Source organism: Caloenas nicobarica, chromosome Z (genome assembly GCF_036013445.1).
Source record: "Caloenas nicobarica isolate bCalNic1 chromosome Z, bCalNic1.hap1, whole genome shotgun sequence".
NCBI lineage: Eukaryota > Metazoa > Chordata > Aves > Columbiformes > Columbidae > Caloenas > Caloenas nicobarica.
In genome coordinates, this window is record NC_088284.1 from 43,670,715 (window position 1) to 43,682,715 (window position 12,001).

At 37.1% G+C, this 12,001-nt stretch overlaps 1 protein-coding gene across 2 annotated transcripts in view; it reads right to left on the bottom strand.

The window, feature by feature from the left end:
- GAK (cyclin G associated kinase) overlaps positions 1 to 12,001 on the bottom strand; it is a 79,528-nt gene that overhangs the window by 33,455 nt on the left and 34,072 nt on the right. For both annotated transcript variants that reach the window (XM_065656235.1, XM_065656234.1), the window contains exons 12-16: positions 9,363 to 9,412; positions 9,117 to 9,265; positions 5,655 to 5,777; positions 2,206 to 2,339; positions 753 to 947 (exon numbers count right to left, since the gene is read on the bottom strand). In XM_065656235.1, the coding sequence (XP_065512307.1) occupies positions 753 to 947; positions 2,206 to 2,339; positions 5,655 to 5,777; positions 9,117 to 9,265; positions 9,363 to 9,412 (651 nt within the window). The remainder of the gene's footprint in view (positions 1 to 752; positions 948 to 2,205; positions 2,340 to 5,654; positions 5,778 to 9,116; positions 9,266 to 9,362; positions 9,413 to 12,001) is intronic.

A 12,001-nucleotide genomic window follows, 5' to 3' on the forward strand; every position in this document is an offset into this window, starting at 1 on the left:
GAGACAGGTTATTATGAAGAAAGCTGTTCCAAAGAGAGGTGCAGAGAGAAACTATAACTACACTGCTGTGATATATCAGGACTCCCACTGAGGGACAGTGGTAAAGAAAAAGGGGAAAAATGTTATTGTAACACCACACAGCTGTTTCTGTTCCTGCTCTCTTGAAGTTCATTAAACTCCTTATGGGGCTTGGATTTATAGCAAAGCTAGAAGGACTTTGGTATTCTCTCATCTTTCCTCTGTCTGCAGCTATCTATACCTAGTACTGCTAGTACCATTCACAAATCCAGTGCTCTATCACAACAGCAAGCACCAGAGCTGTACAGGGGCTAATAAGCCCTCTCCTTACTGTTACGATGCCTTATGGATGCTTACTGTTTCCATGACAGGGACATGATGTTCAGTTCAGTACATATACACCAGGGATCAAACTTCCTAGTTTATACCACGTGGAGTGAAAGGAAAGAATGTCTTGCTCACCTCTGCCTCCCAGTGTCCACTGTGGCACCCCACCATTATCCCCACTTTCTGCAGGAACAGATCCAAGTTGCCATTATAACCACATTGTCTCTTCCCCATGATCTGCCTTTCAAGATCAGGGGACAGAGGAGCTGTTCCATACCTTAAAGAAGCTTTCTGCTCAACTGGCACATGCACAATCATTCTTTGTCTTTACAGTAAGAACTTCATATTTAAGTTAGTCTAGAAAAATATAACATGCTGTTTCAGAGCAAATCATAACCTGTACTTACTTCATTTTGTCATACTCCTGGGAGGTAGTGGCTACTCTCTCATCTCCCACATAAACTTCACAAAAAGGCCTGCAGCCATTACGCTGCTTACTGAAAAGAGGAACTGGAGTCATGATGATTGATCTGACAAGGATAGGCTTGCTGTGAGGAATAATGGGTTCTTCAGCCATCATGTCACACATGTATTCAATGTATCTGCCAAAATCAACAGGTAGTCAGAACCGAATTCTAAAAATGGGTGAACACATAGATAAGTTACTTCTGTTCATATCCAGCCACTGAGCAGTGACAAATGGTAACAATAAAACGCTGAGAACATTTAATAGCACTTCCAGCAAAAGGATTTTCAAATCAGATATAATTTCACAAAAGGAAAATGAAAGGGAAACAGAAATATTTATGATGCCTAGCCAGCCTCTCAGTTTAAAGACAGCAACACAGTTTCTGTGCAAAAGCCTGATGGCTGCATCACAACAGAAAAATATACTGCCCAGAAAATTGAATAAGGCACTGCATATGAACTCATTTGCATCTGTGTCCCACCTTCCAGACAACTCCAGACATTGCCTTAGGTCTATAGCTTTACATATATTTACTTGTAAAACAAACTAGCCACTCTTTCCAAAGGCCTTAAAACAGGGAACTAGGAAAACTATTTATATCTTACACATAATGGATGACAGTTGCACAGCACTTCTGAAGTTAGTAACTCAAAGCTTCCTGAAGTCTTTAAGTTTATCCTTGTTAATAATAAGTTATCTTGTAGAGGACCCATTAAATATAATAAAAGCTAATCTGTACAACAGTCTAATCTGTCATTTATACTTAACTAATCCTTACTTCTCACCTTTCTAAATTCAATCCTTTTTGTAGAAAACACCCTTACTACCGGTGTCACATGCTATTCAGACTTCGTGATAAGATCTACCAGATTAAATCAAATAATCAGTTTTATACATTTGCGAAAGTATATGAAAGTCATCTTGGCATGCACTCCTTTAAAAAGCAGAAGGCATTTTTACCTAAACAGAAAATACTGACAGAAATAGTTACTGATTTTTCAAAAGAACTTGCAGTACTTTGACACAGTAAAACTTATTGTAATAACCTAGTAAATATGGAAATCTTACACATGTGAAAGAGGATTCTATACTTAAGAGAGCCTTCTACAGCACTGCAACAGCCTTGTTTTCATTCCTAGTATTTCTTCGCTACAGGTCATACTTGACTCACTTTTGATAAGAACATCATTAGTAACTTAAGGGCTAAAAAAATTCAGAACTACTTTCTCTACTTATGATACATCTGTTTTTCCAAGTATTTTGCTGTTCAAACACAGACACTACTGAAATAGTTTTTCTTCCCAAAAAGCATCCTGTAAAAATATTATAGTAGCATATTCACAATTGTATAACTACTTGCTTCAACAGTACCCTACAGACTGATACTGTACCTTTTGTGAGAAGGCCAAATGCCAGGAGGACAGCGTTTCATACTGAACATATAAACTGCAGCTTCAGCAGTAGTGAAGAGGCGACAGAAACACAGAAAAGAACAAACTACAACAGCAGATGCTGCTCTTCCGTCCTACAAAAAAAAATGTAACTTTGTTATTAGATCTCAAGAAAAAAGCATTACAGAAGTTACTGAAGAACATGGTATCTCCTTATTTAACGTAAGGAAGTAAAAGGTCTAGTGCTATCATTAGATTTCAAGTTTCTATCTGAATATGGTATGTTTTAATTTGATTTCCACACAATCCAAAAGATACTACATACTACCTGCTTGCTCAAATGTCAGTTCCTTTACCTTAACACTGTTCGAAATTCGAAATTGATGTGCATTACTTTACTCTCACTAACACTCATTTTTAAGTTTTTTCCTGGCTACAATCTGAAACTACAGTTCAGTGCTATTTTTGGCTGATAACCACAGACTTCTGCTACAAGAAAAGTCCTAAGACTCAGAAGAACTAAGCCACACTGAACTCTTTAGTCTTCTTACTAAAACTGCCTGAGATTAATAGCTTGCCACAAAATTAAGAGAATGAAATTAAAACACCGAACCTCTTTCTGCATGGACTACAGCTACAGGCATCCCAGATTCATCCTGCGTTATAAAGGACTACAGATTCGGAAGAGGAAATGGTTGACAGAACAGGACCTCTCAAGCTTTTGCTAGCAACATAGAACAGATTTTTTTGTAGTCATTCGGCATACAAGTGTGGAAGAAGGAAATGTTTGCCCTCAACTTATTTTAACAGGCATTTCCTTCAAAGCTAGGCTTCTATTCTAATCATTACTTAGATCAATAAAAAGAAGGTCTGACAGGATCATAAGAGCCAGGTTTTTAAAGAGCAGTTTAACAAAGCAATATTATTACTGCTGGTGTAACTAGCAAGACAAATGATTTCCAGAAGTCACTAAACTAGTCTACAATTCTATGGGCTGGACCCTGCCTTTTCAGTTAAATTTCATACAGGTGGAACAAAAACATGAGCCCTACCCTGAGATGCCTACACATAGGACAAAACATTAATTAATACAAGGGAATAATGAAACGACACTGATCAGCATGACAGGCAGTGATGTATGCACACTTGCATTACAGAGCCACTTCCAAATTAAAGCAGCACACCAAAGGGAGAAAAGATTATTGTACAAAGAGGTCAGCAAGCAAGTCACAGCAAACACTGTGCAACTGTGGCATGAAGGACAACTTCAAAAGACTTCACAGAACACTTTACAACCAGAAGTACAGCATTCAAAATAAAGAACATCTTATTAATAGTAAACAAATCTGATGACAGGACCTTGCACTTCAGGAAGAAGCTTGATAAGTCACAGAATGGGAGTAAAAAAAAAAAAAGCACTCCCGTATAGAGAACAGACAGTAAGAATGTCAGCTTTTCCTTGTATGCTTTTATAAGGATGATTAATTTTTGTTACAAAAATAAACAATTCTCAGGCATAAAGAATCATTAAGGCAGCAATAAAAAACACTATTAGAAAAAAGCTAGATTTTGAGCCTAAGTTTTGTTCCAAAGCCTCAAAAAGCTAGAGCAGTTTTGTGTCTAAACTATTCTCAAAACAAATAACCTTCATAAAATAAATTAAACATAACTTTTCTTAGTGTGAATATAATAATCTTACTTTGTTTCATTTAAACACAGGTCAAACATAGCTGAGGGAAGATGCAAGCACATGTAAAGAGTTGCAGCATGCCCAGTTGCAAGTCTCTTTGCTGTTAAGTTCCACCAAGATGATCTTGTACTTAGATCTTCTTAAAGCTGTGCAATTTTTGAAGCATGACCACCACTGCATGACCCCAAATAATTACACAGAGCAAAGCGTGACTGCAGATGTCCAGCAGTTACTGCAGCCTCTGGCATGATATCAACAGAACAGGATGCCAGTTAACAACAGAACCCAGTCCTTGCCAGACCAGAAAGACTTAAAAGGTAGCTGAAGCAGGAAGCTGCCCTTTAAACCTTGTTTTCAACTGCTGTTTCTCAACTGGATCACTCAAATTACAATGTAAAAAATTTAAGAATTACTGCATTATTGCAAACCTCTATAGTAAAGGTCAAAAGATGAGGAAGCCTTATCTGGTTCTGAATCCCAGCCACCTAGAGGCAGTTTCACCATTACAAGAAGCAACTTTCATGTTTTGTTATCCAAGAAATTGTATGGGACTTAAACATTCTATCTCTACCAGACAAAGAATTCTTTTCAACCTAGATTTCCTGCCTTTCAAATCTTCAAAAATTTCCAGCTAGATGAATCCAAGACGCATATTGCAGCTGTCATTCATTTCTAGTCGTTCTGGTATATACTCTTTGCATCACATCTGGCATGCAGCCAAATATATACCAGCTTCCCTGTGGAAAAGGTACCTTAAGGGATGCAGTTAAGAGAAAGCTGCTACAAAAACCGGTGCTAATTCATCACACTGCTTCTTACCTACTTGACCAGCAATCATGTGACATCAAGATACTATAACTTTAATACAGAATTAGATTCCTAACCTCACAGCAGACCTGAAAATCCCACTGGTTCTCAGGACATGGGATTAACTGATTTTTTCCTTCCAAAACTGTTTAAGGAAGTACACTTTGCCAGATTAGCAAATCCTTTTTTAGATACTGACAGTGATATTTCATAGAGACTACTATACCATATCAAAGGAGTGGGTTTGAGTGCTTTCCAGCAGCATCATAAGCATTGCAACAACTGCCATGTTTCTCTTTTTACTGTGCAGGAAAATAAGAATGTCAAAATTTCACTCGCAATTCTCTTACATAAATGTAACAGTAACCTCATGTTTTCAAATCTTGAACATAGAAACCATTATTTAAACTCATTTTTCCCCTCATGTTTGAGATGAGGTGGCTCTTCATCGATAGTTTTATTGGGTTTTTGTTATATCAAGGTTAATGATATATAGAGAACAGTGTAAATTACATAGCAATCCGCTGCCACCAAAGGCGAATTCCACCCAAAGTCTCAGTCAGTTTCTGCAGTTCTGCAGATACAGGTTAAATTCTAAACAGACAGTACTGGGAAATGAAGTGTACATCTAGCTGTCACTCAGAAAACATGAACAAAAAAGAGCAAACACAAACAGTAAAGCAGATTGTTTCTCTCAAAGACTACTTTGCCTTAATCCCTTCTCTATACTGCCTTGCTACATGCAAATAAACAAGGGCTACATCACTCTACTAATTTGCCTAAGGAGTAAAATATATGCAAATAACTTTCCTAAAAACATAGCAGGATGGAATTGCCCACAGGCCTCACAGTAAAGACAGACAGTAATATTCACTGAGTGGATACTAGCACCCTTATTCACAATTTAAATCTGGATTGAGCAAAGCACTTCAGACTTAAATCAATTTCTTACAAGGCAGTGCACAATGCAAACATTTTTCTGGTCTTGTTTCAGCCATATATGCATGTTCTTGCATATGCTATAAAGATTCTGAAGATTTGGTGCTCGTCTTGCTGGCCAGCCACATTCAGAAACCTGCAATGAAAGAGACAGCAGAGGTGAGAAATGAGATTACATAGTCACATACATTTCCATAGCATAAGATGTGTATATAAAAGGTAATTTTACACTTTAACGCCACTTTTAGGTAGAAATTAAGCAAGATGCTTAGGAACAGTAGCCAAACACATTGTAAGCACCATTTTATAACATTAAGTGCAAAAAATCTCCAGTCTTGTCTATAGTTTACAGTGTATCAACAACTCAGACTATCTGAAATTCTCTTAGAGCAAGGAATAAAGTAAAACAGCTTTCAACTTGATTTGTCCACATCTTCTTAAGCAAATACAAAACAAAACCAAAAAAAATCACAAACAAGAAAAACAAAGACTTGGTTTGCTTTTAAATTTGTGTTTTATTCAAAGAGCCTCAACAGCTAAGTAATATTCCTTGTGCAATTAGTGCTATAGAACAGTACCAAATAATCAGCTTCACCACTGGGAGTCTATATTCTTAAAATCAGCTGTCTAGTAAAAACGCAATATATGAAACCTGATCCTTTAGCACTTGCAACACTTAAAAGCAGATGTTCTGTCAGGACCAGGGAAAACTTAACAAGCAAACTTTTCCTATTTCTTTTCAGCCAGGATCACAATCACTGAATGTGGAAGACCGAGTTTTGCTATCACCAACATGTTTTCTCACCCAGATAACAGAGTTCAACAGTTACTCCAAGATGAATTACCTGAACTGACTATTATAAATTCTCAACAAGATCATTTTTGTGCCAAGCACAAGAAAGGAGGCTGAAAGAAAGAGTCTGACAAAGTCTCCTACAGCTTTTCATTGTATTCTAAAACTGCAATTAAAAAGGCACTTTCAGAAATCGTCACTTTGTGAGAGATTTAAATTGAACATTCTTTTGCTAGTGAAAGCTTTGCAAAGTCACCAGTGAACTAAAGCAAGCAGTCCTTTATATTCCTGATCACCACAGAATTCAATGTGGGCTTCAGTATACCTCAAATATTACAACAGCAGTGAAAGAATCATAGAGTCATTTCAGTTGGAAGAGACCCTCAGGATCATAGAGTCCAATCGTAACCTAACCTAAATCCAGCACTAAACCATGTCCTTAAGAACCTCGTCTAAACACCTTTTAAACACCTCCAGGGATGATGACTCCATCATTTCCCTGGGCATATTGCAATATTACAGCTACAAACCAGAAAGTATAGAAAAGCAGGTGTGTTCAAAGAAGCAAAAAGAACTAACTTTTCTGATTTACTGTTTACTTTCTGCTCAAACACTAGTTTTGCTACAAGATGTACAACCTACAACATTACCTTCTGTTTGGCTATGTTTCAAACTCAAAATGTTCTGATCATTAGACGAATGATGGAGAGTGCACAACCTCTCCGAGCAACCTATTCCAAGTAGGACTCAAAACTAGCAAAGACGACTTCAAAACTACCATCTACCTTAACCAAGGTTAAAGAAATTTGTAAAATTTACATACAGAAAGCATACAGCAAGAATATATAATTTCATAAATACCTACCAAGCAAAGTGTCAAAATTAAGAATTTCAGAAGCTGTTCTCCTTTGATCAAGTTTAAGGCTTGCCATAATAATCTTCTGCAGGCACTAAAGAAAAACTAAGCTTCCTTAGCTTCCCGTGAAGCTGCTCTCAGCCAGCACTGAATAATGAAGTCGGTCAGTATTGCCTATTGTGCATTTGGATTTCAAAGATGGACAGGGAAAGTTTCCCCAATATAATTAATGAGTTTGTTTTCCAAGTAAGATAGCTGCCTTTTTTGTTTTTAAACAGAAGACAATGTTTTGTAGAAACTTCCTACTCTCAGCCAATGAGGTGGGCAGGAACCTACAATGTTTTGAAAAGTTATGATCTACTATTACTTCCCAGCAACACAAAGCTCATAAGACTATATGAATGTCAAAAAGATAAATGTAGACCAGGAGAGTTCCAGATCACTGCCAGATACCACTGTGCTCATATTACTGTATACAGTACCAATACATCAGGAGTATCAGTGTACAGGCACCTCAGACTTGCATAACCAAAAATCCATCCCCAGAGTAAACAATTTCTCAGTCAGAGGATTTATTATTCCACAAAAAGAGATTGATAGCTCTGTAGGAAGACAAATAAATCACTTCACTATGGCTGCCTCAGCAGACTTTCCTGCAATCTAGTGCTAAAAAGCATTGCTGTAGTATTTGCTTTGAGGTACCTGCTCCAAATAATCACGCAGGAGGTTTCCTGCACAATTAAGCTTTGCCTTCCATACTGAACAGCCTCTACCTGAACCTCATGTTGAACCTAATGCAGGTAAAGAAGTTGATTGCCTGCACCCAAAAAAGGCCGTAAGCGTTTGGGTATTTTTCCAGGTGTGAAAATACTTTGTCTTGTCTACAAGTTTGAGGAAAAAAAACGAAGGAAGCAAGAAGCACCAGATAGAATATCTTAAACATACCTCAGCCTGACAGTTTAAGTGAACTTGAATAACTGAAGTAATGCAAAGGATGGGTCTGCAGGATAAGGCCCCAAAGGTGCTTCCTGTAACAAATAATGCTTCTAGACCCTCCTCTGGGCAGTCAACATTGTAGGGAAGAGGCATGATTACTAGAGACTGTTTAGCTGAGGTCTAATTTGGCCTGTGCTAGACAACTCACAACACAGTAACAGTCTCTGCTGTTGAGTTACTTGCAGGACAGTTGAGGTGTATTTAGAAGCAGATACTTAAGTCAAATATCTCAGCACCTAACAAGATGTCCTCATTACCTTGTTACTGAATTAGGCAAATGTCTTCATTTTAGTATCAGAGAACTAGCCAGAATGGCTAACAGATATTCAGCTAAGCCATAGCAATATTTCAGGCAATACCAACAAGTAGTCAGCTAGTACTGAGCTATATGGGAGTCAAATGGTATGTAGTGGGGTAAGGAGAAAATCCAGTAAACAAGTTGTGTAAATCAGTCAAAGGAATACTACCTTTGATAAAGGAAAACCTCTGAATGTAGGAGAGGTTGAAATTTTAGTAAGATTTTTAATTAAGTATTCGCCATTTAAATTTGAAACATGTAAGGTACTTGTACGTGTTTAAGATACAACTAGCCTAGGAGACAAAGACTTTAGTCAGTAGAGTTAAAGATTACTCTTTAGTCATTTAAGTTTGGATTGAAAGCAAAGACAAGCAGATTATAGCTTACTCGTTGACGTTATGTTTAAACATATACTTTTGACATATTTTTGATTATGCAGCATACTTAAACATATTTCATAATAAAAAGCTGAAGGTATAATCAAGATATTGTTGAAGGACCTTGTATAGAAGTACACAGAAGCTATACACACCCTATTATGGAATCTTGAAGGTCTGTATGTTCTTGGAGAGAGATTGTACACAGCATAGTGGCCAGGATGTTTAGAGTCCAGACATAACCGCACATCTTCTATGTTATTTTTGATGGCAGACTCTACACCTTCAGCTGGAAAGGACATCACTGAAGACAGAACAAGAAACACCAGGTGAAATATTCACTTCTTCCATATGTTAAGAACAGTCACAAATTATTCTTAAGACAGACATAGTTATCCTACCAGCAATTCTGGAAGTGATGTATGATATATCCAAGTCTCCTTTCGCATAACTGAAACAGAACACATTGAACTTAATACTGGGAAATAGAACCATGCAAGCCATAGGTCTAAAACCCAGGTGTCTCAGACTACACACACCACCATGAATAATGTTTCATTTCTTCCATCTGAGGCCTATTACCTCACACTTTTTTTTCAGAGTAGAGTTTTCAGAATAAACATTGTATTTGAACAGTTACTCGTTTACATTAGTTGCAACAAAACCATCTCCGAGGATTTTGTACAGATGCCTTCAATGTTTAACTCATTCCTCCAGCCCCTTCTCTTACTGATAAACGTTCATTGTAGGCATCAGTTTGAAAGCTAAATAAGGATGTCCACCATTAAAGATGTTATAATAATCCATCATGCTGCTTAAAACAAGGACAAATTGTTGAAACACTACATTTGAAGTCGTATAACTATGGAACATTACTATCTGACCCAGATGGCAGTGCTGCCCTATTTCTGGATTCCAAATGAACAGAGGGTACCTCTATTCCTCATTTAAATTATTCCTCAAAAAATTCACTTCCAAAACACCCATAGTGAGCAAGGCATCAATCATTACTCATCTCTTTCTCATATAGTTTCTCATACAATTCTAAAGAGCAGTCTTTTTAAAAAATAATCTCCCAGGGATTTTTTATTTCCTACTTTTTTTTTTTTTTTTTATTTAGGTCCATTCCCCTCATCTCTACCTAATCACTCTCATCATGCCAATAAATTTACTATTTTAAGACCACTGGGTTTTTTTGCTTCTAGAGTATCTGCTATGTAGCAGCATGAAAAAGCTCGGAAAAAACTAAAGAAGCAACAGTGCAGGTCAGCAACCTTGAATATTATCACGTAGGTCTGAACTCTTGATTGGCAAAATAAGAATAAACATCACCTACAGAATTTGGTTTAGACATCCCTGACTTAAATCAGTCACATGTTACCTCCGGAATATCAAAGTATCATCACAACATTATGATGCATGTTTAAGGAATGCAGAGGCACTATTAAAGCAATACTTTTCTATCACTACGAAGTTTCAAGACATTGCTCGAAAGAGCAGACCTAGGATACCGCACTCAAATATTGAAAAGTCAGGAGAGAACATTATGCTTTGCTTCCTTACTGCTTGCTAGTAAACATGAAGGGGGCTGGAGGGACTGAATAAAAGGTTACTGAATTTACTAGGTTTGGGAGGAAGGTTTTAGATGAGGCAAGAAAAACAGTTCTGAAAGTAAGGACATTAAACAGTTTTTATGCGGAATGACATAATCATTGTCCCAACAACGATAATGATCCAACGTCTCAAGAGAAATTGCAATCACCACAAGGAAGTTCAAGAGTCTCACTAGACAAAGTGCTAAAAAAATTCAGCCTTGAAAAATCTTGCATAAGGAAGTCAACAAAATGGGCAAGTAAACACTACTTCAAAATTATTTGCACTTTTGGAAGGACATAACTTCATCATGTAGCTCAAGTGGTAACACTGTTGCAGCCAAATCAATTAAGGCAGAAACATTCAGACCTAATCACAATTTCTTACTAAGATTAATGATGAGCATAGTCTATATGATTGAGAAGTATCAAAAGTTATTTGTTGCTTACACCCACCAGCTTCAAGCAAGAGAACACACAGAACATTCTAATAATGTCAACTTTTTTTGATATCAAGATAAAGAAGCACCTAATATGATATCCTGAGAACAAAGAACCATTAACTTTTCAATTCTGTAACACTGAGGTTAAGCAGCAACTTGAAACAGAAGCACAGAACTGTTAAGAGCAAAGAAAAGACCCTACTCACACCCATTCCTGTGGGAGCTCTTCAAGATGTTGACTTCTTACTAGCAACACCACTCAATTTAGCTTTGCTTTTTACATTTGTCTAAATTAAAATGCAACATTATTAGGAGCACGGATCTCAAACATTGCTGAAAAAGTGCAGCTTAGTATGTCAATAACAGAGCACAGCCAACCCGAGTTTGCTGTTTCACAGGAAAAATCTGTATGCCTGTTACAACTAAAAAAGCTTCAGAACATCTGTGCTGTCTTAAAATGTAGCTGCAAAACTGCAAAACCAATACAAGTCTCCTTAAAAGGTATGACCTTGTACTTGAATTACTATTTCTTGAACTTTATTCTGAAGTTTTCTGAGCTATTTCAGTAATAACACTTGAACACAAGGTACTCTTTTGTAACTGAGACTGGTAACTGAGATTGCTTTAAATAGCAGGAAGGTGAAAAAAATGCTTATTCTTTAAACTGGTAAGCATTCCTACACATTTCAAGATATAACCCTGTAACTAAAAATCAGAAATAAGGTCTTTCCTTTCACGTTGTTAACAGGAGAAATTTGGCTTACAGAGTAATGTTGCTAGAAGGTGATAAGAATAGAACATGTAAACAAATCAAGAGACTGCAAGGAGGGTTTCTGGCTTGTGATCCATATGGAAAACTCAGTGTGCTTTCTAAGGCTCTAATTAAGGTAAACAGGAAAGTATGTTATGACACCTATATTCAGCCACTTTTCTGATGATACCAGGCTACTCCAAGGCCTTTTAGTGAGAAGTCCAATGGGATATGTAGCAAATAAGATACGAATT